Here is a 26,578-nt window from a genome sequence, read left to right as displayed (position 1 = left end):
GGCAAACCGAATAGCATATTCATCATACTCGAGCACATTCTCTCCGCAACCCTCATTGCAATTACTTGCAGAATGCCAGTGAGCTGACTTGCGAGGAACAGAATCTTCAGAGGTCCATCTGTGGCAGCGAGGAAGAGACTCAAGAGAGTGAGAGCGCCTTCGGATTCGGTACTTGGCGTGTCCACTGGGCCACACGTGGTGAATCGTGGCGAGGAAGACCAGGATGTCGAGAAGCTCTGCTAGCCATGTCCAGGATGGGCCCATGGGGAGGCGTGGTTGTTGGTGCAATTTCCAATCCGGCGGTACACCGGGGCTTGAGCCTGGGGTGGTGTATCAGAATAGCAGCTATTAGTATTCTAGTCGCCAAGACAGCAGATGCAACACATATACAGCTTAGCTTGGCCCGAAGTGCTCGTGGGTTGAAACAACGTTCCGCCGCGCCGATCAATATATTGTTTCCCTCGCCGCGGAGGTGGAGGTGCCAGGCACATGTCAACAACAGTAAGGACTGTAGGCTTGTGGCAGCGAAGTGCGGGGAGTCTGACCAGACGGACGATACGGACGGTAGAATAGAGTCGAGGAGTGTGAAGATCAGGGTCAAGCATGAAGCAGAAGAAACAGGCACAGGCCATGCCATGCCATGCCGTTTCTGGTCTGGTTCTGCCCGGTACGGTCCGCGTCCGGCCGCTCATCTTCGTCGCGGCGGTTCGGGGGTCTGTCGTCTCTCCTCCTGCACTCGAACTGCGCTTCAACCTCTGCTCTTCGTCGCAGCTTTCCATCCTTCTCTTCTTCTTCCGTCACTCATTCTTCCCTGGCCCGTGAGGCTGCCACTCATTCAAAACACCGCCCCTACATACCTCTCTCCTGATCGAACAATACGCGCTGGACGCCATTGCATTGCACTCTCTACAACGAAGCGCAGACACCTTTCCAAGCACACTATCACTACGAACTACACCCCCTACACCAACCCACATGCTCCGACTTTCCCACTGAAATACACCTGACAGAGCACCACCATGTTCGCTTTTCACCGCAAAACCCGGTCTTTGATCTCTGTGCGAGACATGGAGAAGATCGAATTCATCCAGGCCGAGTATGAACAGCACGGGAGCTTGACTCCAGAGTCCGAAGAGGAGGATTCACAGACCAACACACACACGCCTCGACAGCGACGCAACTTGATCATGATCTACCTTCTCTTCCTGGCCGAGGCGATTATGGCGACTTCTCTTCAATCTCAAATTACCACGCTGCTTCCTTCTACATCTGCCTGCTTGACTATGGACACCTCGTTCCTGCGCAGCATATTGCAATGCGCTTATTACTTCGGCAGTGCCAGTGGGATGATGTGGGGTCATGCCGCCGACACCTACGGACGAAGGAGGATTGCGTTGGTGGGATTGCTCGGCATGTCTGCTTGCTGCATATCTATGGGCTTTGCAACGAGCTTCGTAGCATTCTCCTTGCTGCGATATGTCGCCGGCGCCATTAGCTCGGCTGCGACAGTTTCTGCCCTGACAATGCTCGCAGACGTGACGCATGGCAGCAGTAGCAGAACCAAGATCGTGTCTAGACTTCCGCTGATTGCGGTATGTGGGCAAATGGGACCACTGATGACGAATACCATCAGACACTTTGCGCAAGACCACTTCCATGGCGTGTTCGTTAACTACCCCAGCCTTGCTGGTCAGATGGCCTGCGGTCTCCTGGTCTTCAGCATCGGAATTGCTGAGGGACTACTGCTAGATGAGACTCTCCCGACTGATCAGCCAAACAAGGAGGAGCACTATGCCGATTGCGAAAAAGCTGCATTCCTTGGACAATCCCTGATGAATGATTCTGAGGAGTCACTGAGCATCAGTATCATCGAGGCCCTCAACGATGATGCCGCTGCTCCGCGAACATCACAGATCAGCATGCTTCAGATGGTCACTGCGCCATCTGTGCTATTGCTGCTTGCTTCATTCTCGATCCTGTCACTTCACGCCTCCACTTTCGAGATCTTACTCCCTCACATGGGTCACAATGAAAGCCACTCCTTCGGTTTTGGAATTTCATGTTCCTGGTTGAGCCCGGTGATGCTGGTCTTGAAGTGCCTTGTAGCACTCAGAGTCCTGCATCTCGTGCCCTTCCTTGTCAACAATGTCGGCACGCTGCCTGTTTACCGAAGGATATCGATGGTCTTTCCCGTACTCTACCTGATCATACCCCTAATGGCATTGGCCGTAAGCGCGACCGAAGCCTCGGCCATCATCTCTCCCGTCTTCAACACAATTGCAACTTTGATCAAGACGACTCTCGCAAATGCCGCACAGGTGCTTGTGATCTTGCTGGTGTTCTCCGCAGCACCGGATGCTGCGTCTACTGGAACACTCGTTGGAGTCATCTCCATTTCAGAGCTGTTCAAGGCTTTGGCTGTTGGCGTTACTGGCGTCAGTTATTTCCTATCAGAAGATTACTCTATGGCAGCCGTGAATGGCACGCTTTGGGCTGTACTCGCGACCACTGCTCTTGTCGGCGCCGGCATCACCTGGAAACTGCGTGAAAGCCCGAGGGTTGGAACAGACATCCCAAGCGAGTGCTTAACGTGGCAAGGCATGTTCGACGCCAGCAGCGATGATGAACAAGGATTTTGAGCATCTTTTCCAGCATGCTCGCAGGGAGCACAGGGTTGATTTTAGCGCCGTGTTTTTTTTTGTCTCCTTCCGGACTCTCGTTCACGACCCTTTAACGACCTTGTTTTCTCTCTTGCGGCTGAAATGTTTTGAAGCACTGCTTTCGCAGTCAATTGTACAGTTCGTAAATCCAAATGGAGTTTACAATCTTGACTTTTCGTTGCAGTCTTCACCTTCATCTAAAGCATGTTCGAATCGATCTTTCCATCTTTCGACCAAAACTGGGTCCATGGAGGTCATGTCAATCCTAGTATTGTCAAGATCAGCTGCTATCCTCACGACGAGAGTGCTGTTATCAATACATACGAGGGCGAGGAGAACAATCCTTCTTTCGTTCCGGAGATGCCGAGCAGAAACTCATCTGGAGCACGTCAGCCGCTAACTTTTAAAGACTTTGTGGAAAAGACATACTCTCTCTGGCCCGCACGGTGGCATTCAAATTCAGGAAGTCTGCAGCGAAGTCCTTTTCCGGATCGCCGATGTCGTACATACTTTGAATGAGTGAATCCCGGTTGCCAATGGAACTCACGCCACATGTTTGGCCTACATGTTGTCAGCGAGCTTCCCATTCATATTTGTACACTGAGAATTGCTAAAGCTGGACATACCTGTTGGATTGCCTCGAGGCGGATAAGCGCCCTGCACATTTATGCCTTTTCGCATGTTCTCGGGTAAGATGCTATCGGCTCTTTCATGGCTGTAAAGGTATTGATTGGCAAGAACAAGCCCTGCACCGCGGGAATTCAGGAATTGTCGGGTCGCGTCCGCACCTTTCGGCTTTGCTCGCTTTTGATATGCAGACAATTGGCGTTGCGCCTGTCTTGCAAGCAGTCTGAGACGACCGTCCACTGGCAGGTTCGAAGACAGGAATGGTAAAGCGATCCCATCACTGAAAGCCAACATCATTGAATCAGCTTCCGGACGCTTGTTGAAGAATGCTCGAGGGTCTAATGGGAATCCTGTGATGAAACATTTGCGATCTTTAAGCGCAATATGCGGTTCACGCTCCTCATAGAACTCCATCATACAGAGCGCTGCTAGAGCGTATACACCAGCGCCGATGCTGGACCTCGCTTCTCGGCAGATACGGTGCAAGCGCTGAACATTGGCCAAGGCTGGGTGGATGTAGACGGGGATGGTGTTGAGTGGTGGAGTCCTGGTATAATCGAGGACTTTGTCGTAAATTGGCGAGAATGAGACGGGCTCTCGCGGCTGTCGTCGTCGCAAGGGATTATCGAAGCCAACTGGAAGCGGCTTTCGAACGTGCCTCAATAGGCGAGTAATGGCCCAAAACCATCTTTGCCTCGCTTTGCTTCCTGGAATGGGCGGGTACAGCGCCTCTTGAGGCGGCGGTAGGTGCTTCCTCAAAGCGTCGGGATGGATGAGTCCGTTCGTCTCAGCCTTGATTTGATCAAGAGGTTCGTTCAGGATTCTGATCAGATCATTCATCCAGTTATAAGCGCTCAGTCCGTCAGATATTTCATGACCGAAGATGAAAAGGAAACGCAAGACCTGCCGCCCATCTTCATGGCTGCACGGAAGCACGAAACACTTGGCCAGTGCTTGCGAAGGATCCAACACACGGGAGCCATTCAAGCAGTGCAGGTAGAAGTCACGATGGTCGACAGTCTCATAATAGTCTCCCACGAACACAAGATGCTTGCCAGCATCCTCAATAGCTCTGCTCGGTGACGCGTGCACAGGCACAGCGAAATGCATCCCAGAGGGCGAGCCATGTATGCCAGATTTACGATCCAGGAAAGTCTTGCTTTGAAGAAGCAGGTGGCGTTGACGCAGAAGGGTCCATGAAAGTAAAATGCGCTCTCTGAACTCGTCCCTGTCGAGCAGATTCTTGACCGCAGTTTCGAGTTCGCAGTTCATATCGGCTCGACCTTCGTAGTATCGTCCATCTGCATCGAAGCTGCTCTCTACCAGTCCCACAGGTCGAGAGTAAACTTCTGCGCCGTTGCTTTGACTTCGACGCCATTGATAGTCTTCGATATTGCCATATTGCTGAAGCCAATTGTTTGAATTGATCATTTTCTTGTACCCTCGACATGTGGACCGGCACTCACGCCACTGGTGATGAGAATATTGTGGAGATCGTCTGCTTGTGCAGCTTCGATCCTCGGCCCGAATTTCTGGGGCATCAACTTCACTGGGCAACGACAACTCCTTCGACAACCATCATGACCATGGACTTTTGTCCAAATACATACAGAGCAAGGGCGAGCACGGATTATGACAGTCGACCCACGAATGTAAAAGGTGTCGACTGCATGGTACTGGCGTACGCCGTGCAACGGTCATCTCGAATTCCGTGGTCGTGCTGGGCCTACAGACACATGTCGGGTTGTGAGTTTTGATCGTATTGTGTTGACCAGGATTGGCCTCATATCTCAGCTTCTTGCCAGCTTCCGTTGCATCGCTGGTCTTTTCGGAATTCATGCATGAGGAAAAGATTCTCTCCATGTTGGGCCACAATGACGCGCTTGAACTAAGACACTGTCGAGGATGAGGCCAAGAAACGTTCGCCAGTGCTGGTAACCGGAGAGTAGTGGCTGGCACAACGAAAACAGCGCCAGGACTTTGCACCGAGCTCTCTCAGCCGCGTAGCCTGCTGCTGGGCGACCATGTGGGACATGCTGTTTTTCGATAGCCTCATGGCAACCTGGCTGGGAAACGAGAGGGAGGTGGCTTGCAGGCCCTCTATAGTCGCCTATATCAAGACTGCATGTGTGCAGATCTAGTAAGAATCATTTCCACACGTTTTTGTGAACATCAGTCCAAAAGGTGCAATCGACACCCTGCGATACTCGGATTTCAAAATTCATCTCTGTCTCTATCTCATCCATTCACCACATTCGCAGATCCATTTACAAAAATCGGCCAACAGCCTAGGACCATGAAGAGCTCATCCTCTGTTGTGTTGATAGCCATTGCGGCAAGTCCAGCGCTGGCAACTCCTCCTTTCCAAGGGTAAGTTGGGCTTTGTCATATCTCCAGCCCTACTCGATCGTGGACTCATGTGGTATAGTCCTCGTCCCAATGGAGCCTGGGACCATTCGAATCCTCACAACAATGTTCCGAGCAACTGGAGCTCATGCTCAGAGTCGGCGGAAATCCCAACAGCTCCAGTCCCATACATATCTTCGTCCTCAATCACGCCATCAACCACGAGCTTGACTCATTGGTCGAACAGCCAAACGACAGAATGTACAGAGTCTACAACAACTTCTTCCAAACCTCCCCCTTACTCCCCGACCAGCAAAACGACAGAATGGGCAGAGTCGTCAAGTACTCATCCTGAACCTCCGCCTTACTACCCGACCTCATCAACGTCTGACCATTGGCCTGAAGAGACTACTTCATGCACAGAATCGACAGAAGTCCCCACAATTCCAACAACCCCCACGACTGTAGCTCCAGAGCAGCCAACATGGCCAACTACTGCGGCTCAGACACCGTGCTCCACGGAGAGCTGGAGAGTGCCACCTCCTCCACAATCAAGCAGCAGTCACAGCAGCAGCCCTGCACCTCCGCCTCCGCCTCCGCCTCCCTCCAGCAGTGTATGGACTAAGCCTCCTCATCCAACCGAGACCGATCCTTGGAGCGTCGCTGTAGTCCCACCTCCATCAAGCACGACCACCATAACCATAACCTCTGGAACCACGACTCGTTTCCACACGAGCTTCGTTGAATGCACCGAGTCGACTTGGGGCCCTCAGCCTAGCCATCAAAGTGCGAGCTGGAGCACATCCGTGCCCGCACCACTTCCAACAACTTCCTGGACCTCAACTCCAGCACCACCACCGCCATCTAACACCACTTCACACCCTGATGCTCAACCCACGACTCCAAGCTCGTCAGTGTCCTGGACTGAGTCAACAATAACGGGTCGTAGGCCAACGCCATCTTCCCGCTCCACCCAAGGCCCCGAAATCCCACAGAATTCCATGGCAAGCGAGAAGACAATGTCGCGGATTTTGGTTAGCGTTGCACTCGCTGCCATTATAGCTTGGGTGGTGTCGTTATAAGTGCGCTTTTCTCGTCGATAATTCGGGTTTAGGTCGACGTTGACGATGATGAGTCCAAACGCGCGTGATGGTTGGAATGTGGCGTTTTGACAGCATATCACCTCTTTCTCTCAGAATCGAGGAGGCTGGGCAAAATAAGGAGGAGTATGAAGGCGTTAAAATTGGATCTGTGGGAATGAGGCAGAAGGTGGTGTTAGCAAGAAGTATTCGAAAAAAAAACCCCAAATATTGTAATGAGTATAGTAATTCGATTTAATTCAATCTAATTGAGATTTGTTGATTGCACTGGTGTTCTACGAAGACAGGACAGAGACAAGATCTCGCTCTGACATGTCGCAATGCCAGACTCTTATTCTTTGCAAGTTACAGTCTTTTCTCTCAAGCTTCCTTCAGGCGTCTTCATTGTACTCGCCTCGCAAATGTATCCACTCCTCGAACGAGATGCCTCTCCTCTTCGTGCCTTCTCCTTGCTTACCAGACCTCTTCACGTCCGGGGTGAAAGCCACAGTACTGTATTCGCGTATCAATCTCCTAAGGTAACAGCTGGTCGCGGCAGGAGAAGTATAATTGTTGCGAAAAGTATTGATGGAATTCGCGATGATTCGCTGTGCTTCGTCGGGATGCTTAAGATAATATTCCACCTTGCTCTGAAGATCGCTGAAATCTCTCTTGACAGAGATGTAGTTCTGATCGTCGCCGTCTGGTTTCAGAAGGTGGTAGAAGTGAGCGTTCCATTCTAATTCGTGAAGGATCGGGAGCGAATCGCAGTTTAGTAGGAACTGAAGCCGTCCGGAGTAAGAGCGTCCTTCGGTATGAATCAGAAAAGCATACTTGCACATCTCGTCAGCAGATATGATGTTGGTCTTAGATGCCCAGTTTATGACGGCCGCATCGGCCCATTCTTGTCCTTTCGTTTTCTCCAAAAGAGCTCCTCGCACCGCTTCGTTGGTCCATCTTACGCCTCTCCAAAAGGCCTTCGGAATCTTTTCTGTGAATGGAGAGTCGTGCTGAGCTGCTCGTCTTCGGGTATCGAGGAAGGAGCCTGTGGCAGGTGCGCTGAACATGCCGAAATCAGGGCTGGGCCACATTAGCAAGAACATGTGGGGGCAAGGAGTGATTGAACGAGTGAGCACGCACATCAGCCAGTTCTTCTGTCCAGCATCACCTCTGAGCAGAGAGGTCCATGTCCAGACTGAGTGAGTATCCTTTCCATTAGGGATGGAGGACATATCGTCGACCACAATCGCTGCCTTTTGATAACATTAGCTCAGTCTGGAATGGGAGCAATGCTGATTACCAACCTCGACAGTCGGTAGACGTTCGTCTGCAATTGTCGCGCTCCATAAGGCTCGTTGGATGAGATGAAGGATAGATTGAATGCGCACACGATAGCCCGTGTTATCAAAAGTGCCTTTAGTCTCTAGTATGCGTAGCTCATTCTCTACAATGAGTATACGAAGAGCGCCATCGTTCCTCCAGGAGATATCCACATCCTGAGGGGTGAGAGTGTGGCGCCTGTCTTTCCAGTAGCGGACAGCTCGTTCAATGTCCCGATATAAATGAGGAAACGTCTGATTGCACTGCGTGGCGGTGAAAGCATCTATCGTGCCAAGTTCAAGATCAGCGACTGTACTTCCTGGCGGCCGCGATTTATCATGTCGATTCGAGGTTCCAAAGGAAGGTAGACGGTTCGTGAGACTGCTGCTTTGTGTCGAATAGAGGAGCACGAATTGGAGAGATAGCAGGCTAAGAAGGAGGCAACATGCACTCTTCCAGGAGATAATGCGTGCCGTGGCCATTTTTTCCTTGTGCTTCTTGGTCCAGTGCACTCTGATCGTTCAAATTCTGCGCTGATAGTCTCATGAGTACTGTTCTTCCTCTTCTTTGAGAGATTATCCGTGTTCTTGCCATCGTCTCAGACATGCGAGATATAACCGGAACGCTTCGCTGGCAGATCGCGGAGTGAGACCTCACAAATGACCATCATGTGTTTCTAGAGATTGAATTATTGTTCTGATGTGAAACTGGACCGTTTGTACATTTCTTCCGGGATGTGTCTGGCGGCTGGATATATTTCTGAGCAGGATTCTGCTGCGAAGGGCCGGCTGACCTGCGTCTTACCGCGCTTCAGCAAGAAAGTGGTCATCATGGCAACGCCGGTCATTCGATGCTGCAGCGGATCAGCGAGCTGTGGTACATGGGTACAGGCAACAACGCGACGGATGCGGATGCGTTTCAGCCAGGGTACAGAGCAGCTGTGATCGACCAGAATGATTGTCCCTTCTTCTTTTGCTCTGTGCTCCAGAGTCCATCGTCGGGGATGCTGGATCACTTTGTGTCATCGATGTATACGCGGTGGTTGCTTGGGCGTGACTCGTGAGACTGTCATGCCTGCAGAATCCCTGGGAAAGTTTGCTGCCAATGGCTGCCGAAGTCGTTTTACTGCTGTACTGCTGTATTCTCGGCCGCGGACAGCCAAGCATTCGTGCTAGTGAAAGAAGCTCTTCTCTAAGAGGCCTCAGGACTGCAAACGAATGCTTGGACACCGGCATGCAGATCTGGTAGCGGCGGAGCGTTGTTCCAGGCCCAGAGGCTGAACAGCCTGAGCCGTGCTCTCTAAAAGTTGTGCTTGTCAGCAAAACAACATCGGTCGTACGCCCCCTTTCCACCGCTTCTTCAGGACCTTGCACAGCGATTCGTTTCGCGATGCATTGTAGTCCCTTCCGCCTGGAGCGCATCGAGAAATGGTCATTCGACGGCGACGGCGAGCCACAGATGCAGGACAAAAGATCGAAGCACGAATCCGAGTCACCGTGACAACCATGAGCTGCAGTGCGGGAGAGCTCCAGTTTCTCCAAGACAGACGACCTTCATGGCCAAACTCCGGCCATCACGCCCAATGACGCGCATCTGCCGACTTGGCACGGCGATCACTGACATCTCTTGCATTATTGTTAAGAAGGTAGATACGGCTTCGCAACTCGCCTCCATCAAGGCATGGCCAGAATCCACGGCCCTGGGCGGCTGTCCTGGCTGATTGCCCCTTGGATTGTATCCGTCCTCGCGCTACTAATACATCACCTTGCACAGCCACCAGAAACCCTTCGACCAAAGATATTCGTGCTCGGACTCTCGAAAACCGGCACGACGTCTATCGGCGACGCGCTCGAACGACTTGGGTACAGACGCCTAGGATGGAGGGATATTCGGAGCCGTCACTTGGTTCACAGCTGGGCGAACGGCGAACACGACGCGCTTCGCGGCATCACACGATGGTACGACGCCTTCGAAGACTTGCCTTGGCCTTTGATGTACCAGGAAATGGCGGAATTGTATCCAGACGCGAAATTTGTTCTCAGTCTGCGGAAAGATGAGGAGACGTGGTTGCGAAGCATGAGCATTCATGTTGGAAGAGGCCGATGGCAGCCGTATACATATTTCTATGGGGCGGACACCTTTCTCGGAAATGAGGAGATAATGCGAGAATCTTATCGAAATCATTCGCAGAATGTGCGAAGCTACTTTGCGGACAAAAAGGATCGTTTCATGGAAATGAGCATCGATGATGGAGACGTCAATTGGGACGTCCTTTGTCAGATTGCAATGTGTCCTGGCGGCAAAGCTCCAGCATTGAGCTTCCCGAGAGCGAATACAGCAGCTTCGTGGAACATGGGCTGGTTTCTCGACAAATGGCAATTCTGCTGGGGCTGGCTCGTGACGCGCACCGAGGAGCAAGCCAGTCACTTTTACTACGAAAGAAAGGATCCGGCGATTCGGTTCGTTCTCAGTGCGTTCTGGAGGCTGTACGATGTTATCGAGCGCGCATACACGGAGCTGTACTTCCGTTCTCTGAGCCATATTGTTTTGCCGCCAGTGACGACTAATGGCCCTCTCAAGGACTCGTACTTCTCCGAAAGCTAGGCCGCTTTTCTGAATTGCTTATGGTTGTATCTGGTTATACTGGTGTCCGCGGAGAGAAGCGTCGACATACTGAGAATCGATCCGGATTGGACGGCTCGGGGAAATGTGCAGAGTGTTGAGATCACGACAGCATTTCGCAGCGCACAAAGCAGATTCCAAGCGACAGCAAGCCTGTTGCATGTGAGCATTCGCTATCGTGGCCAAGTGCTTAGCTTGCCGGGAGCTGTATGGACATAGAAGCTTCTTGGCGCAAAATATTCCGGTATGAATATTGCAGAGCACACGAATTGATGCTTTGTGACTTGCATGGCCGGGATGGACGTTGGTTCGAAGTGTTATATGGCCATGTTTGAAGCATCGAAGTCCTGGAGACCTGCACGCAATTTGTTCAAGGTCGCTATCATATGTAAGGTTGACCATTGCCCGACTCTGCATGATGCCTGACTCGTTGCTTGCATGCTTTTGCTTAGTTTACCTGAATGCGCTGTCACATTAAATCTTGTGGCGCAGAGTCGTCAACATGGAAAACAAAACCATTCGGATGGCTGCGAAGGCCGGGATGGGAGCAACGTGCTCATTCGTACGGCCGATGCTGTATACTTGATCGGCTGCACAGAGGCTCAATATTCATCGAGCGCACGGTTCTGTGGCTGCAGATTTCTTGCCATAGACGCAAGGTGATAGGCTGAAGCGATGAGAGCCAGTCGATGGGTTGGCTCAGGCAAACCCCGCTTCTCCGGAACCAAGTTTGGTAGCCGTTCTCACGTGAAGTGGCTTGCTCGCGTCAGGCCTGTGCATTAGGTTGGAGGGTGCAAGGCGCAATCATTGTTCACGCGCGCGGCTGATCGTCAGAGCGGATGGAGAGTTTGATGAGACAGCTCACACAGGCAATAATAATCATCAATGCCCTTTGCGAAGTCGATTAGCTTTCCAGGGCGTGAGCTGTGCTGTCTGGCAAAAAATAAATTTGCAATGCACCGATGGAGGGAGAATGTTGTTTCAGCCGCGCTAGAATAATCAGCGGACGAGGCACAGAGTCATAAGTGTGGACTATTGTCGATCTCGATGGTGGGCAGAACGGACGAGACGGTATTCCGGCCGGGCTCCATGCATACCGGACCTTGCCTCTCATAGCGATGGAATAAGATGACTATACAAGACATGGTGATATTGGTGCACAACGGTGACGTTGCTGTCTGCGAGTGCGGCGCAACCGGTGGATCCAAGGCGTTTGTGGTAGGTTGGAGACAACAGTGCGAGTGAGTGCGTTCTCACAAGACGGAGGTTGTGCTGATGAGCAGTGGGCACGATAGCATGCCCCTGCGAGGAGTAGATGCAGATGACAATAATGTCGTCGGCCTTGGCCTTCTCGCGAGAGACAGAGACATTGACGGCCACTGATTCGTGATTCGTGATGATTGGAATGCGCCGCGCCGGCTCGCATGAACGAGGTGGTCCGTGTGAGAGACATGTGGACAGTAACTGATGGCGTAGGCCAGCTGATTCCATCCTTCACTCCCACCTGCGTGCTGTTTACGCTGTTGACCCTCTTCTTTTGTCTCGCTCCAGCAAAATTCGGGCGTCCCTGCACCGGACTGTTGCTCTTTCTCCCTCCACCACCTGCTATCCACCAGCCTGCGCTATCTATATATCTGCATCAGCATCAGCATCGGCATCGGCGTATCACAGAGCAGGGCATTGAGTGCCTGTTCTGTCCTGTTCTTATTTAGCACATCCCTGCAGCCCCGCGTTAGATCGCTGCCTCTCTACCCGTGCAACTCCTCTTTCCTCTTGTTTCGAGCCAGACCCTTCGCCGTCGGATTGTTGTCTGGCCTGCCTGCCTGCCTGCCCTTTTTCCCTCCTTCACGCCTCGACCACTGCGTCCCGACTCTCGGCCGTCCTCTGTTCACCGCAAGCACTGCTGTCTGCCACCACCTTCGCATCTCAGCGCAAGACTCACCTGAGTGGAGGGCCGAGCGGGTTAGCCGACTGCGGGCTGTGCTTTGCTGCGCTGCGGATCGAGTCAAGAGACGTCCGAGACATCAGACAAAGGGACTGACCTGCTATTCGGGAACTCGCGCCCACTTTTTGGCATCTAATCAAACACTACAAACATGACGGCTGCAAAGGTTCGCCCGGCTGCCGACTTTGTGTGAGGCGTCTTGCGGCACTAACGCCGACTGTCAGGACATGTCTCGCCCAGCCAGCCAGCATCGCCTCTCTGTTGGCTCCAATGCCTCCAGTCTGCCTGCACGCAACTCATACACTCGCACCCACTCTCACTCTGCCTCGCTTGCTTCCGTGAGCACTGCCAACCGTATCAACCGCCGCAAGAGCTCTACCTTCTCTCCCGCCACCCGCCCATCCATCAATGGTGCCGTAATCGAGAACGCCGTTGCAGAAGGCTCGGCCGTCCAGCGACGCAGCTCCACCTCCAAAGCCGCCCTTGCCTCGCTTAACGACGGCTTGCCGTCCATGCCGAGCAGCCTCCCCCAGCACGCCTCCGTTCCAGAGAACGTGGCATTGAGCAGCAGCGCTGTAGTAGACGGGCCGTCCTTGTCCTCTTTCCACGGCATTGAGAAGTCAAAGTCGAAAATGCGAAGAGCTAGCGATGGGACGCGTCTCACCAAAAAAGAGAAAGCTGCTGCGGGAGAGTTGAAGTGCGAGCACTGCGGGAAAGCGTACAAACATGGTAGTTGCTTGAACAAGCATCTGTAAGTTTTCTTCTGCATACGTGAAGTGCGTGGTAGCGATGTCGCTAACAACGTGCTTGCCAGTTGGGAACACACCCCGCAATGGCAATACACTTCGAAGTTGCTGATATCCAAGCACCAGCAAGTCCAGCTTCTCGAAGCGGCTTCTGTTCTGGTTGCCATGAATCAAGATGGCAGTGCTGCTAATGACAGCGATAATTCTTCGTCTCCAGCAGCATCTGGATCGTCCGATATGCGTGACGGCGATGAAGAGCTGAGCTCGACCGAGACCACACCGCCTCCACATAGTGAAGAGCCATACCGGGACAACAAACGTTTCAGTAACAACAGCAGTATTTATTCGCGCTCATATCAGTCGGTCTTCTCCTCGGGAAGCATGCCAAATGCTGAGCCCGATGCCAACATCTACCGCTGGAGCGCTTCCAGCAACAGCCGGCCCGCGACTGCCAATACTTCGATCGCCGAAAGCTACCACGGTGACGAGGACCCTCAAGATCTCGCGGCGGCCGTCGGCTTGCTCAGTTGTAGCTACGGCACTCCCAGAAGTGGACCTACTGCGATGCCAGATGTGCCCCCAGTACCACCGCTCCCTGCGAAATATCAGAATCAAGGATACTCCAACTTTCGCAATCAGGGCGAAGATGTTGACATGGATGATGATGACGATAGTTTGGACGATGAACCACACGGAAGACACGATGACACGGAACTTGGCATGTTTGGAAAGATGGATTAGTTGGCTCTTGCTTGTCGATGTGCGCGTCAGGGAAAGGATGTACTTAACATGCATCGGATGCGATTCTCTCGAGGCGTTTCAAATTGCATCAGGATAAGGACGAAGAATGCGCAGCTCCGCAGGCCATCTTTACACCGATGAGCTGGTCATGAACATGTGACCGGCGAGGTTAAAGTGAGATGGGATCTCGAGCGTTGAGCAGCTGCCGGCGAAGGGTCTCGAAGGGTCTTGGGTTGTTGGTACGACATGCTCTTTAGCAATGGCGCAATTTCACCAGTGGAGGTATTTTGAAGGGATGATGAACTGTGTGGAATCGACGGAGACATGATCTGACTTCGCAAGTGTATCCTAGAATGGAATCCGAGAGATGCGACTTTTCGCGTGTCTGCAGGCATGAATATTTCTTCACAAATTTGTTGATGTACAGGAGCACCCCGAGAAGACTGCCGAACAAGCGCCGGCGGTGTTGGTCAGCCTGAGTGGATGCCAATGACGCTGATTGCGGCTCTACGTCAAGCAGCATGCACGGTCTGTGATGATGGTTCATGATTCGGAGCGACTTTTCACCACTTGGGCGAGCTTGGAGCGCGTCTTATTTGACAACAAGGGTTGGCTTGTGCATGGCAAGCATCCACTTTTCCTCTGGCCTATTCTATGGCCAAGGGCCTCAGGCTTCCTCCACCACCGTGCACTCACCCATGGGCCTACCCTTCGCAGTCTCCACTGACTTCGGGACAACGAACAATTCAGTTGGGGAACCCGACACGGCGAAACGTCGTACATGACGGCCGCTGAACAATGCGCTGACGGCATGCATCCTAACAATCTCTTGCGCTGGGCATACCCACGCCCAAGCAGACATGTGGGCCACACGAGCTCACCAGCATCCTGACTGCCCCGTGAACTGGCAGTGGCCGGCTGTTTCTCCTTGGCCGTAGTGTCCGCACTTATATGTCCAGCCTGGAGTCCAGCAATCATTTTTTTGGAGAGTGGCATCTTTCTCCCATTCCTCCCCTCCCCCGACCGATCAACATATTCTGGAGCAGCCACCATGACTGTCTCTGCCAACGCTGCGGGTGTGCCCACTTACTGGGGCGCATCAGGACGAAAACTGCAAATGATGATCACTGCTGTTGCGACCACCGATTTCTTGCTGTGAGTATACCAAGCCAATTTTCGACGAGATGCTCACAAGTGCTGACTCTTGCTTTTAGCTTCGGATACGATCAGGTAAGGCTGCGCCTCGGCCGGGATCACGGACCTCCCAACAAATCCGCACAGACTGACACTCTAGGCGGCTGTAGGGTGTGATGAGCGGTATCATTTCCTCTGAGAACTTCTTGCATGATTTCCCTGAAGTCGAACACGGAGGCAGCACCTACGAAGGCTTTGTCACAGCCATCTATGCGGTTGGCTGCTTTCTAGGAGCCTGCTTCATTCTCACATTCGGCGACTGGCTGGGCCGGCGCAAGTCTATCTTTCTGGGCGCATCGGTTATGATTGTTGGAGTCATCATACAGATCGCCGCTGTGCCGGTCGGAGCGGGAGCTACTTCTCAATTCATCATCGGACGTTGCATAACAGGCATCGGCAATGGAATCAACACTTCGACTGTGCCCTCTTATCAAGCAGAATGCAGTCGATCTGACAACCGCGGCAAGCTCATCTGCATCGAGGGTGGAAACGTGGCTATTGGAACTCTCATCGCGTACTGGATAGACTACGGATGTCTGTACGGACCTCATGACATGGTTTGGAGATTCCCCATCGCGTTCCAATGCGTATTTGCCATCATCGTCATTGTCTTGATGTTGCGACTCCCGGAATCTCCAAGATGGTTGCTTTCTCACGACCGACACGAGGAGGCTTCGACGGTTATTGCTGCCCTTTCCGGCAAACCTGTTGACGATATTGAGACGCGAACCAAGATGGCCGTGATCGTCGATGCCATGAAGGCTGCGGGTCACGAAGGCGGTGTCACGCCAATCAGCGCCATCTTCACTAATGGAAAGACTCAACATTTCCGTCGCCTTTTGCTTGGAGCTTCGTCTCAAATGATGCAGCAGCTGGGAGGTATGCAATGAAGTTGGCCTCTTCGCCGATTCACTCGACTGACCACGCTCGAACAGGTTGCAATGCTGTCATCTACTATTTCCCGATTCTGTTTCAAAACTCGATCGGTGTCACGCACAACATGGCACTCCTGCTCGGAGGCATCAACATGGTCGTCTACTCCATCTTCGCCACAACTTCGTGGTTCGCAGGTACTCGAGAATCCTTTTTGACCGCTAAAGACATCTGCTGACGCTGATACCCATTTTGCAGTCGAGCGCGTTGGCCGTCGCAAGTTGTACCTTATCGGCACAGTCGGACAATGTTTGTCAATGGTCCTCACCTTCGGAGCTCTGATCCCTGGCACCGAATCAGCTGCAAAGGGAGCGGCTGTCGGTCTTTTCACCTATATCGCGTTCTTCGGAGCGACCTGGTTACCTCTGCCGTGGCTGTACCCAGCTGAAATTAACCCGTTGAAGACCAGAGCGAAGGCAAACGCCGTCTCCACTGTGTCGAACTGGCTGTGGAGTGAGTTCCAGAAAATTTAGACTCCCAAGTCCGTGCATGTATACTGACCGAAATGAACCCTAGACTTCTTCATCGTCATGATCACTCCAGTACTCATCGACAGTATCGGCTGGGGAACTTATCTCTTCGTACGTACTCGAAAACCTCATGACTCACGCACACATCCACTTACTGACCGAAATCATCAAAGTTTGCTGTGCTCAACGCCATCTTCTTCCCCATCATCTACTTCTTCTACCCAGAAACATCCGGACGATCACTCGAGGAAATCGACTTGATCTTCGCCAAAGGATATCTCGAGAACATGAGCTACGTTCGTGCTGCTAAAGAACTACCATATCTCACTGAAGACGAGGTCAAGGCCAAGGCAAGGGAATATGGCGCCATGTCGAGTGATGAGGAATCTGGTGGCGAGATCAAGGACAGTGATGAGGATGAGAAATCTGGAGCTATGAGGCAGGATGGCGCTGGCGCGTAAGAAGTGTTGACCGTCGTCCCTCAGCAAGTCTGTGGCAGATGAGGAGCTGGTCTCAAGGACTACAGTCGCGGGCTCTGCTGGTATCCTGCTGGACAGTGACGAAGGCGTTTTTCGGCATGAGAGATACCCATCATTCTCACCAATAGAATAGAATTAGACTCGACTAGACTAGACGACCTATATGCAAGGTTGAAGATAGAGAAAAGAAAAAAGGTTTGGAATTGGAATGCCTTTTTGAGGTTGATTAATTCCTTCCTGCACTGCGCAATTACTTCTGAATCTGACTGTCCTCGTTACACCATGCATTCAACTCGACACTCGCCTGTACGCTACACTACGCATTATCTATCCATCACCAAACCTGCGATTCACAAAATCATGCAGACTAGCATCGCCAATCCTAAACCAGCACTCGAAATCCGTACCGCTCTGGAACCACCAGAAGTAGTTTGCTGTGCAGGCGTGAAGGTGCTCGTGCTCGGACTCTCACCACTTGCTATCGACACCGCAGTCGAAGCGGATATGCCACTCGTGATTTCACCGTCCTCGCCATATCCACCAATGCCGCTTACGGACCCCCCATTGTCCCTGTCAAGCCCTGGGATCGCACTCGCTGCAGTCTCCACACCATTCACATACACCACAGCGCCGCCAGTGGGAGCGACAGAATATGTCGTACCTTCCACCACCACACCGGTAGAGCCAGGAGCGATTGTCTGGCCTTCAAAGACATAGTGGGAGTCCTTGGTGACACTGTTGATAAGCGAAACTATGGAGACGAGAACGGCTCCTGGCTGCGGCGCCTCGTCTGGAAGGATCTGACTTTGCTTTGTGGGTGTTGGGGTTGGGTTGTTCGGCACGTTCAGACTTGGTTCTGGATGTCCGGTTACGGGAGTGTAGGCAATCGGTGGCGCAGTGTTCGACGGGACGTCCAAGGATGTTTCGCTGACGTGAGTCCTGGGTGAGAAGTAGGTCGGAGCGACAGTAGTCTCGACTTTGGGCGTGGATCGAGTAGGAGAGTTGTTCGCAGGCTCGCTGAGGATAGTGTTTGGGTTTTCGACATGTGCGGTCACAGGTATGTACGAGGCAGGTCCATCTAGACTTTGATCGCTTTTCATAGTCTGTGGCATTTTTGGAATCCATGGCCCGGATGATCTCGTAGGTTTCAATAAGCTAGACTGTGTTTTCATCGTCTGCATGACGGGCGCTGGCATTCCCGTCCAACATCCTGATGATGTGCTATTGCCGGCGCTGTAGTAGCTAGCGAAGGTTGTCGCGGCAGGCGAGACACCTGGCTTGCCGTACGTCCATGTGTCGTCGTCTTCGTATGATCCGGGGCTTGGAGGAGGTGCCGCCAGACTCCAACCAAGCGAGCTGGCGAGCAAAAGTGCTTTGAATAATGGATTTCGCGAATGTGGCTTCAGTCGAGAAGAAGATGCGAGGAGAAAGGAGTGAGAGGTGCTGAGACTTACTCTGCCATCCATCGTGCCCTGACGACGCCATGTACCAAGTGACCATCAGACTTGGCTATGGACGTTCCGACATTCCTGCTATTCTCGGAACCTCCATAAAGCACGGCACCTCTCCAGCCTTCCTACAAGCAGCGAGCAGAATGCTCTTCCGAGCAGTGCGGCTGAAATTAAGTCAAGAGAGTTCGATTGGTGTGCGGCGAGCATCCTTCATGACATGGATATCTTCCGACGCGATTGGCTCACGCTGCGCTCAAGGGCTTGGCTTTCGTATCTCGCTTGGCAAATCGGACGTTAAAGCTCTAAGAGGCCTCAAGTCTTAAGTAGTGATGGAGCTACACATACATGTGTATGGGTACACGCTCTGTAATACACTATGTACGCAGGGGCGGAAAATTTAGCTGGTGTGTACATACAATGAGGAGTTATCGGATACGCTGATATCCTGCCTGCAGCCGGCTAGGCTACTCGATAATCCTCAGATATCTTAGTATCCGGGTGGGGCCGACATATGTATACTGGTGTCCACCAGTGTATTATACAGTGTACAGAGCCTGCATTTACAGAAAGCTGTATTCCAACATCCCTAGTCTTAAGACACAGGCAATGCGAAAGCGCAGCGCAGGCTGGTTGGAAGATGGCAGATATCGCATGCTTCTCTGCGATGTAGTGATGTACATGTTGGTGATGGCTGCCGCGACAGTCGCTGTCTATCAATTCTATAAGAAGCCGTTTCCAGCCCCTGATTGACACCGAGAAATGCCGATGGAGTGGTTGTCCTCATCAAAACGCGCCAGCTGTACAATTCATGCTGCTTGAAATTGCCAGTTGTTGTGCTCAGCCAAAAGGCGAGTATCCACCTCTCTGGCCACCTCCCATACCACCACCGCCAAAGGGCGAGCCACCAGCAAATCTGAAACCCCCGCCGCCGCCTCCCATCATGTTGAAGAGCATCTCGGGGTCTATCTGGACCCCACCACCGCCGAAGCCACCACCCATACCGCCTGGGAATCCGCCCATTCCGCCATCTTCCATCAGATCGACACCACTGTCGTATCTTTGGCGTTTTTGAGGATCGATCAGGGTCTCGTGAGCCTCCTGAATCTCTTTGAACCGGTTCTCCGCTTCTGGATCGTCCGGGTTCTTGTCTGGGTGGTGGATGACGGCAAGTTTCCGGTAGGCCTTCTTGATCTCGTTGTCGGTGCAGTCTTTCTCGATTCCGAGAATCTTGTAGTAATCTTTTCGCTTACTCTTCTTCAGCTCTAATTCTGCATTGCGAACTTCCTTCGCAATGCCTGGCTCCTCTGGATGTTGCTCGGCAATGTTCTTGTATGCACGGACGGCTTCGTCCCAGTCGCCGCTTTCGCCCAATGCTTTAGCGCGCGTCTTCTGGGCCTTGACATAACTCGGGTCCAGCTGAAGAGCTCTGTCACAGTCTTGTATAGCCTGCTGCCACTGCTTTAGCCTGCTGTAGCACATAGCTCTGTTGTTGAGGATTTTCGAGTTCGTGCCTTTGTTCGACGGATCAACTTCGAGGGCTTTTGTGTAGACTTCCACAGCCTGCTGGTACCTGCCGGTCTTGAAATTGGTATTACCTTCCTCTTTCATCTTGTCCAGCTTTTGTACCGTCCGTAGCCACTTAACAGCATCCTTGTAATCAGGGTCACAGGAGATGGCCTGCCGGAAATGCTGTATCGCTTTCTCGTTATCTCCTTGACCATAGAGCGCTCGTCCTCTCAGCACCAAAGCTTCCGGATCGGCACTGTTCTGCCGTAATAGAGACATCGCCACGTTTTGAGCATCTCCGAGGCTGTTTACGGTACCCATTTTCAAGTATGCCTCACCTCTCATCAGTCGCCATTTCCGCGGAGGCTGAACGCTAGAGCCAAGAGCCTTCTCAGCCTGATCCAGCGCAAAGTTCACCATGGACCCACTTGTGCTATTCTTGATACTGTCCTGTGCCTCTTCCAAGTGCTTCTTCATGCTCACCGCAGGAGCCTTGTCCTTGGCTGTAGCCGCAGGTTGGATGCGGTCGTAGGTATCGAGAGCTTCCTGCGGGCGGCCGAGCGCTGTGTGTACCTTTGCAAGTCTGTGCAATATTTTTGGGTTATCCGGCTCTAACTCGTCGGCTCGCTTGCAATCTTCCAACGCTTCGGGGTATTTGTTGGCCGCCATGTATGCGGCAGCTCGGTTCGAAAGGTAAGTGGCTGATGTCGGGTTGGCCTCAATGGCTGCAAATGCTACAAGTCAGCATGGAAAGCCAGAGTCAGTCAGTGATGGATGGTCACGAACCCTTGCTGTACTCATCAATGGCAGCAGCATACTTGCCGGCCTTGTAGAATTTGTTGCCCTCCGCCTTGAACTTCTCGGCCTCCTCTGGTCGAATTTCAGGCTGTGGCGGCGGACTGGCGGGCGTGCGATGCGGAGGCGGGGTGGGTCTCTGCTCGTGGTCGTGATCGTCCATATGGTTCTCGCCGTTCACCCCATTGGCGGCGCTGGCGCTGCTGTTGCTGGGGAAGGCACCAGGCGTGGAGGTCGAGGCTGAGGCAGGCGGCGGCGTCTCTGGAGCTGGCGTGGTCTCCATGGGCTCTGATGTGACAGGGACGCCTCCACTGTCCCTCTCGCGCGGCGAACTCATGACGGACAGCGCACTCAAACGGCGCAGTTCGTCCGGCGGCAGGTTCAGCGGGTGTGTGTCTATGTCGGAAGCTTTCTTGTCTCGCTGAACCGACTTCCTGGACCGAGAAGACGGGCGCTCCTTCTTTTCCCGCTCTCGCGCAAAATACGACTTGGACTTTTTCTCGGGAGACGGGGTCCGCACCGCCTCGCCGCTCCTGTCACTGAGATTGCTGCTGTCGTCTGCCGGCTCGGCGGGGAGGGAATTGCTGGTGGTGGTAGATTTGGGGTGACTCTTGGTCTTGGAGAAAAACGACGGCATCGACTCAGACTCCTCGCAGATCAGATGTTTCCTACGCTAGCGGGCGGGACAATGCAAAGTCTCACGCCTTCCGACGGCGCTCACACACCACGCACCGGGATTAAGCTGGCGTCGTACAAGAAACTGGTTCAAAAGTGTGAACGGGCCGGCAGACGGCAGACGCTGCAGGAAGCCGTCTCAGTATGGCGAAACTGATTGGCCTGAGAATCTTCTAGCTGAAGTGAGCTCACGTGCTCGACGACTTGAGCCGCTGATGCTGATGGCGAGCCGAAAGGTGCAGGTGAGGGGGTCGAGAAGCACAGATATGTACAACAGTGAAGCAGATGGGAAGAGTGAAGGATGCTGACCAAGCTTGCGTGTCCTGAGGCCCTGGCCTGGGAAGGAGGACAGTGCGTCTGCTGAGAAGCTTCTACGACTTTTCCTGTGCAATCGCTGCAGCAGCGTCCAGCATGCGTGCTGCATGTATGTTTACATGTCTAGCATTTGTACAAGAGTGGAGGTCATCGAATAGCAATCCGCAACACCCCCGCCAGTTCTTTTGGATGCCACCCCGTCCAGCTCCCATGCCCATGCCGCCGAGGCTGAGGCAGGCCCTCGTAGCCTTCTGGGAGCACATCTTGCCTGTTTATATATACACCGGTCCATGCAAAACCGCGAAACAATCAATGTACACATGCCGCATCACCCATCACGCCCTCTGCTGTCTCCGCTTAGGATTCGCCTGCTGCTTCTTTGCCGTTGTCTGCTTGCTGCTACCCTCGCCGTTGATGTACTTGATCAACTCGTCAACGTTGCGCTGGTCGACTCCAGCCCGTGTCTTCACTGGCGTGCTCGGCTGCACCACCTCCGACTGTCCGACTGGAGGCTGGGGCCGCGTGCCCATTTGCACACGCGACGTCCTGCCGTTGCGCAGCAGGATCCGGCGGTTCTGCAAGATACTGGCCTGCTTTGCCTGACTGACTGCGTTGTACGTCAAAGTCTCCAGCCAGTTCTCCGCCTCCTTCGTGTTCTGGTTCTCTGGTCCCAGTTCGCTCTTGAAAATACTGTAGCTCTCGCGCATTCTAGAAACAGCCTGCTTGGAGTCGTGGTCGAGAGCTAAAGCTTGCGCGAGCTGGAACAAGAGCGTAGCAGTGTTGATGGACTGCTTACCAGCCACCTCCTCGCAGATGGTGAGTGACGCTTCAAACCACAACCGAGACTCGTGAAATTGCTTTAGCGTTTGTAGCATGACCGCTGCGTTGTTGATGGTTGTGATCGAATCTGGATGCCTGGTACCGTAGACGATCTTCCATAGATTCAAGGCATGTCGCACGTACGCAAGTGCGCTTCTAGTGTTGCCAGTGGCATGCTCGAACAAGCTCAAATTGAGATATGCAAGGATAGTCTCGGCGTCGTCAACACCCAGTGTCCGCTCCGACACAATGGCAGCCTTCTTGGCGAGCTCGACGGCGGCCGACTTCTCATCTAGGTTGAAATAGAGGTTTGAAAGTGCGTAATACACTCTGGCCACTTCCGGATGCAGAATGCCGTAGATCTGCTCGTGTAGACTCAAACTCTCCAAAAGCAGCTCTTGACCGAGCTCTTTCTGGTCCTGCTGAATGCTCATTTTGCCCGCATCAAGCGCCTCTTCGGCAAGTGTGCTCTTCGGCGATGCCTCCTTTACGAGAGGCACTATGTTGACGATGTCATCTGCGCGGAAGGTCAATGGAGCACCGACTGGGGAGGAAGCCTGCCGGTTCGGCGAGTTCTCGGCCTGCTTGTTCTTCTTCTTGTTCTTCTTGCTGCCCGTGGAATGATTGCCGTTTGCCTGAGGTTCGGCTAGAGAATCAGAGGAATTCTTCTCCGCCAACTTGGTGGATGCGGCCACCCCTTCCTTGGTGAAGAGATAGTCTTTCGCCTCGAGCTGCAAGCCAAGCTTCTTCGATATCTCACGAAGTGCCTGCAGCTCTCGGCCGGGCGGCACAAGCTCATCCTGCAACTCGTACCTGTAGCGCAACAAGATTTGGCGACGAATGCTTGTGCTAAGGCCTTCGGGGCTTTCTTTCTGGTAGTCAAATGACACTTCTGGATATAGCGCCTTGAGGTCTTCGTCGACCTCTGCATGCGGCTTTGCATTGAGTTGCGTACCGAGCAGGCAATTCAGCAGGTGTGCGACCGCGCTCTGCACGAAGCAAGGTGGAAGCACCCGAAGATAGCCGTTGCTGATGTGTTTGAAGGCTCTGCTGACCATCTCTTGGCGACACAGCTGCGCCAGTGCTTGCAGTCGCTTGTCCGTCTTCTCGGAAGCAAGCCTTGCCACATCGCCAATGTAGCGGACATTGACACCACGTCGGTGCATCTCGCGGACCAAGCTATGCCCGTCCATGGGAAAGCCGACATCACCCTCCTGCAAATGGCGAACAAGTCGAGGTATCACATCCTCGGTGAGGTACTCGCCAAGAGCTCGAACCTGAACTTCATCTTGAGCCCACTCGTCCCTATCAGCATCCGTTTGTGGCAGCTGGCCACTGAACACATCGGGGTTGAGAGAGAATGTGAAACCAGACATGTCGACGGCTTCCTGCTGCTCTTGTGGATTTGCACCGTCTTCTTCTTTGGGAACTACCTCACCATTAGTCTCAGATTCCTGGGTGTCGGTCTTGCCAGATTCTTCTGTTTTGTCTTCTGAAGCACCCGCAGCGGCTTGCTCGCGCTCGCTTCGCTTCTGCTCCAACTGGGAGGTAACGTATTCTCGCATTTTCTTGATCCTGAAAGATTCCACAAGTTCAGGTCGGAGAACAGTCATGCGATGGGGATAACGGCTTTCCTCAGCCTGGTCCTCGGCACAGTGCTTCTCCAGCCAGGCAATGTCGAGAGGCGTGATTCGGTAGAGGTCGAGGACGTATTTCCTCCCATCGGTACCCATAAGACCTTTGGTCTCGACACTGGCTTCAAGCTCATGCTTTTTGCCTTCCTTGTCCCACACAGCATGCTTCTTGACACGCATCGCCTTGCTAAGCTCGCTGAATGGTTGGGCGAATTCTTCATGGGTCGCGATAACGTCCTTGCCCTCGACACCACCATAGTCTATTTGGTGCTCGCCGGGCTCGCGCTGCTTGAAAATACCAGGCACGATGCTCTGCCCAACAACACGCTTGCCCATGTAGTCCACCACAACCGTACCTGGCGTGAATAGACCATTTATGTCCAGCTGGTTCACCGCTTTGACTCCCTGTACGTCCTTGCCAGTTGCGATTCTCGCCGCCTCATCCCCTCCGTCGCTCGCGAAAGTGCCAACGCCATCTGCACCGAACGAGTAGAACACGTTATTGTACACAAAAATCTGAGCATCTTTGGCCTCTGTGGGGTTCAACGGTTGGACTTCGCCTCGAGCCACTAGGCATGCACCGCGGACGGCCGCTTCGTTGTACTCTGCAAACAGTTTGCTGGTAAGTCTTTCGCGAAATATGCGATCATGGACGGTTTCCTTGGGCAATTCACGAGTGGATTGGAATTCTTCATTCCAGTCGCGTAGTGTGTCGGCGTTCTCAGCACCAGACAAAAGGAAGGCCTCTTGGGTACGGGTGAGATCAGATTGGTGCTGATGAATGGAGGAAGGAGCCACAAGCCACGGAGCGGCTGGAATGCTGTTGGACAAGGCGTAGCTGGCGAGCGGATCTCTTCGACCATTGTATTCCTGAAGTTGCTTGAATGATTCCTCAAATGATGGAGAAATCTGGGAAAGTAGGTTGATCAGAGAATGTGCAGAGGCGCTCTTTGGCTCGCTCCGAGGCGCAGGATCGAACTTGTGGTTTGTGGACCTGTTGACGTAGAAGCCGGAGACGTGCGAGGTGATGTAGAATTGCTCGCCCTCGTTAGTAACGACTTGAAGGTAGATGAGGTGACCACGCATTCGAAGGTGGTACGGCGGAGGGTTCCAAGAGGAGAGTGCGATGCTTTTCACGGTTTTCGGCGCTGGATCGCGACTTCGAGCAAGAAGCGTTGCTATCGGAGCTGGCTCATCGAGGTCGTAGTCGGCAACGGGGCTTGGATCTCGCTCGTTGCTAGCAGCCGAAATCTCCACGCTGTCACAAAGACTCACGCCAGCATCAATCCCTGCGACCAGGTCTGGTCTGTCGCCAGCGGCACCGATCAACTCCCGGACACGAACAACGTGCATGCGCGCCTGTGCTTCGGTATAAGGATCTTCGACAAGCTGGCAAGTCGGATCTTCAACAATGCCAGCGACCTCGGACAGCTCGATGAAATCATTGATGCGCTTGCCCTGATGCTCAAGGTGAAAGCACGAGTACTGGAAGGTGTGTGGGGTTTCGACAATTGACTGTCGGATATCCTGCACCTGTTCCTGGCTCGACACCATGATCTGTGTTTGACCCGGCGCATGAGGCAGCTTGATGGTCAGCTGGAAGACATTATCATCCGCCGCACCCGAGCCATCCCTATCTCCATCTTCCTTGTCATGCTCCTTCGAGACATTTCCAGAAGTTCCGTTGGTCAGAGCGGCATTGGCATTGGCATTGGATTGAGCATTGGAGTCGGTAGTCGCGTGAGCGTTGTTTGCGTCTGGTTTCGTCGATGTTCGCGTCGAGTCAGAGGCTGTGCGTAGGCGAGTTGTCAGCTTGATGATCGGCCTGCAGGAAATGCCCATGGCCCGCTGCTGGACCGAGATGAAGGCTGCGTGGATGCATACATACCGTTCGTCAAAGCATCGCTGGCGGCCATGCTCTCTCTGCTTCTCTAGCAAACCGATGGACAATCTGTTCGAAGGGAGCGGACCGAATCTGGATGATGAAAGGAATTAAAGCTACAGAAGAACCGCACCCAACACTATTGTACACATTGATGGATTGGAAGAATTTGAAGCAATGGGATCATCATCATAGAGAAGGGAGTTGCAGCTTCCCAAACTTTTCTTAAGCTCGGCTTCCACTCCGCTAGTTTGTCGGGTGTTCACGGCTGGACCTGCCGCTGCTGTCCTGTCCTACCTACTGCTTCCTCGAACATTCAATTACTTGAACACATTCACC

General features: G+C 53.1%; 11 protein-coding genes across 11 annotated transcripts; 5 read left to right on the top strand and 6 right to left on the bottom strand.

The window, feature by feature from the left end:
* Window positions 1-775: 775 nt before the first annotated feature.
* MYCFIDRAFT_209653 (uncharacterized protein) lies at window positions 776-2,841 on the top strand. The gene has a single exon (XM_007923008.1). The coding sequence runs from the start codon at window positions 1,020-1,022 to the stop codon at window positions 2,637-2,639; it is 1,620 nt and encodes a 539-aa protein (XP_007921199.1). The 5' UTR covers window positions 776-1,019; the 3' UTR covers window positions 2,640-2,841.
* Window positions 2,842-3,221: 380 nt separating this feature from the next.
* MYCFIDRAFT_129613 (uncharacterized protein) lies at window positions 3,222-4,718 on the bottom strand (the record flags this gene model as incomplete). The annotated part of the gene is made up of 1 exon (XM_007923007.1): window positions 3,222-4,718. The coding sequence occupies one exon, from the start codon at window positions 4,716-4,718 to the stop codon at window positions 3,222-3,224; it is 1,497 nt and encodes a 498-aa protein (XP_007921198.1).
* Window positions 4,719-5,583: 865 nt separating this feature from the next.
* Window positions 5,584-7,044, top strand: MYCFIDRAFT_169661 (uncharacterized protein; the record flags this gene model as incomplete). The annotated part of the gene is made up of 6 exons (XM_007923006.1): window positions 5,584-5,604; window positions 5,633-6,700; window positions 6,748-6,779; window positions 6,809-6,945; window positions 6,987-7,003; window positions 7,033-7,044. 6 exons carry the CDS (start codon window positions 5,584-5,586, stop codon window positions 7,042-7,044), a joined length of 1,287 nt encoding a protein of 428 aa, XP_007921197.1.
* A 60-nt stretch (window positions 7,045-7,104) lies between these two features.
* On the bottom strand, window positions 7,105-8,514 carry MYCFIDRAFT_75765 (uncharacterized protein; the record flags this gene model as incomplete). The annotated part of the gene is made up of 3 exons (XM_007922215.1): window positions 7,105-7,792; window positions 7,853-7,965; window positions 8,017-8,514. The coding sequence occupies 3 exons, from the start codon at window positions 8,512-8,514 to the stop codon at window positions 7,105-7,107; spliced, it is 1,299 nt and encodes a 432-aa protein (XP_007920406.1).
* Window positions 8,515-9,650: 1,136 nt separating this feature from the next.
* On the top strand, window positions 9,651-10,918 carry MYCFIDRAFT_209652 (uncharacterized protein). Its single transcript, XM_007923005.1, has one exon. It carries the CDS (start codon window positions 9,713-9,715, stop codon window positions 10,634-10,636), a length of 924 nt encoding a protein of 307 aa, XP_007921196.1. The 5' UTR covers window positions 9,651-9,712; the 3' UTR covers window positions 10,637-10,918.
* Window positions 10,919-11,558: 640 nt separating this feature from the next.
* MYCFIDRAFT_169657 (uncharacterized protein) lies at window positions 11,559-12,679 on the bottom strand (the record flags this gene model as incomplete). Its single annotated transcript, XM_007923004.1, has 10 exons — window positions 11,559-11,587; window positions 11,615-11,786; window positions 11,816-12,135; window positions 12,159-12,221; window positions 12,254-12,288; window positions 12,324-12,342; window positions 12,370-12,469; window positions 12,504-12,538; window positions 12,569-12,591; window positions 12,627-12,679. The coding sequence occupies 10 exons, from the start codon at window positions 12,677-12,679 to the stop codon at window positions 11,559-11,561; spliced, it is 849 nt and encodes a 282-aa protein (XP_007921195.1).
* A 147-nt stretch (window positions 12,680-12,826) lies between these two features.
* MYCFIDRAFT_85891 (uncharacterized protein) lies at window positions 12,827-14,086 on the top strand (the record flags this gene model as incomplete). The annotated part of the gene is made up of 2 exons (XM_007922437.1): window positions 12,827-13,350; window positions 13,414-14,086. 2 exons carry the CDS (start codon window positions 12,827-12,829, stop codon window positions 14,084-14,086), a joined length of 1,197 nt encoding a protein of 398 aa, XP_007920628.1.
* Window positions 14,087-15,137: 1,051 nt separating this feature from the next.
* MYCFIDRAFT_129107 (uncharacterized protein) lies at window positions 15,138-17,144 on the top strand (the record flags this gene model as incomplete). The annotated part of the gene is made up of 7 exons (XM_007923003.1): window positions 15,138-15,241; window positions 15,301-15,316; window positions 15,391-16,159; window positions 16,216-16,350; window positions 16,412-16,666; window positions 16,730-16,794; window positions 16,857-17,144. 7 exons carry the CDS (start codon window positions 15,138-15,140, stop codon window positions 17,142-17,144), a joined length of 1,632 nt encoding a protein of 543 aa, XP_007921194.1.
* A 368-nt stretch (window positions 17,145-17,512) lies between these two features.
* On the bottom strand, window positions 17,513-18,628 carry MYCFIDRAFT_192220 (uncharacterized protein; the record flags this gene model as incomplete). The annotated part of the gene is made up of 1 exon (XM_007923002.1): window positions 17,513-18,628. The coding sequence occupies one exon, from the start codon at window positions 18,626-18,628 to the stop codon at window positions 17,513-17,515; it is 1,116 nt and encodes a 371-aa protein (XP_007921193.1).
* Window positions 18,629-19,462: 834 nt separating this feature from the next.
* On the bottom strand, window positions 19,463-21,308 carry MYCFIDRAFT_107730 (uncharacterized protein; the record flags this gene model as incomplete). Its single annotated transcript, XM_007923001.1, has 2 exons — window positions 19,463-20,844; window positions 20,906-21,308. Coding segments are annotated over 2 exons (1,785 nt in total), but the record flags the coding sequence as incomplete, so codon positions are not given.
* Window positions 21,309-21,970: 662 nt separating this feature from the next.
* On the bottom strand, window positions 21,971-26,199 carry MYCFIDRAFT_148551 (uncharacterized protein; the record flags this gene model as incomplete). The annotated part of the gene is made up of 1 exon (XM_007923000.1): window positions 21,971-26,199. The coding sequence occupies one exon, from the start codon at window positions 26,197-26,199 to the stop codon at window positions 22,240-22,242; it is 3,960 nt and encodes a 1,319-aa protein (XP_007921191.1). The 3' UTR covers window positions 21,971-22,239.
* Between the last annotated feature and the right edge of the window lie 379 nt (window positions 26,200-26,578).

Source organism: Pseudocercospora fijiensis (assembly GCF_000340215.1).
Source record: "Pseudocercospora fijiensis CIRAD86 unplaced genomic scaffold MYCFIscaffold_1, whole genome shotgun sequence".
Classification (NCBI taxonomy): domain Eukaryota; kingdom Fungi; phylum Ascomycota; class Dothideomycetes; order Mycosphaerellales; family Mycosphaerellaceae; genus Pseudocercospora; species Pseudocercospora fijiensis.
The sequence above is the reverse complement of the archived record's forward strand: the minus strand, read 5'-3'. Positions and strand labels throughout refer to the sequence as shown.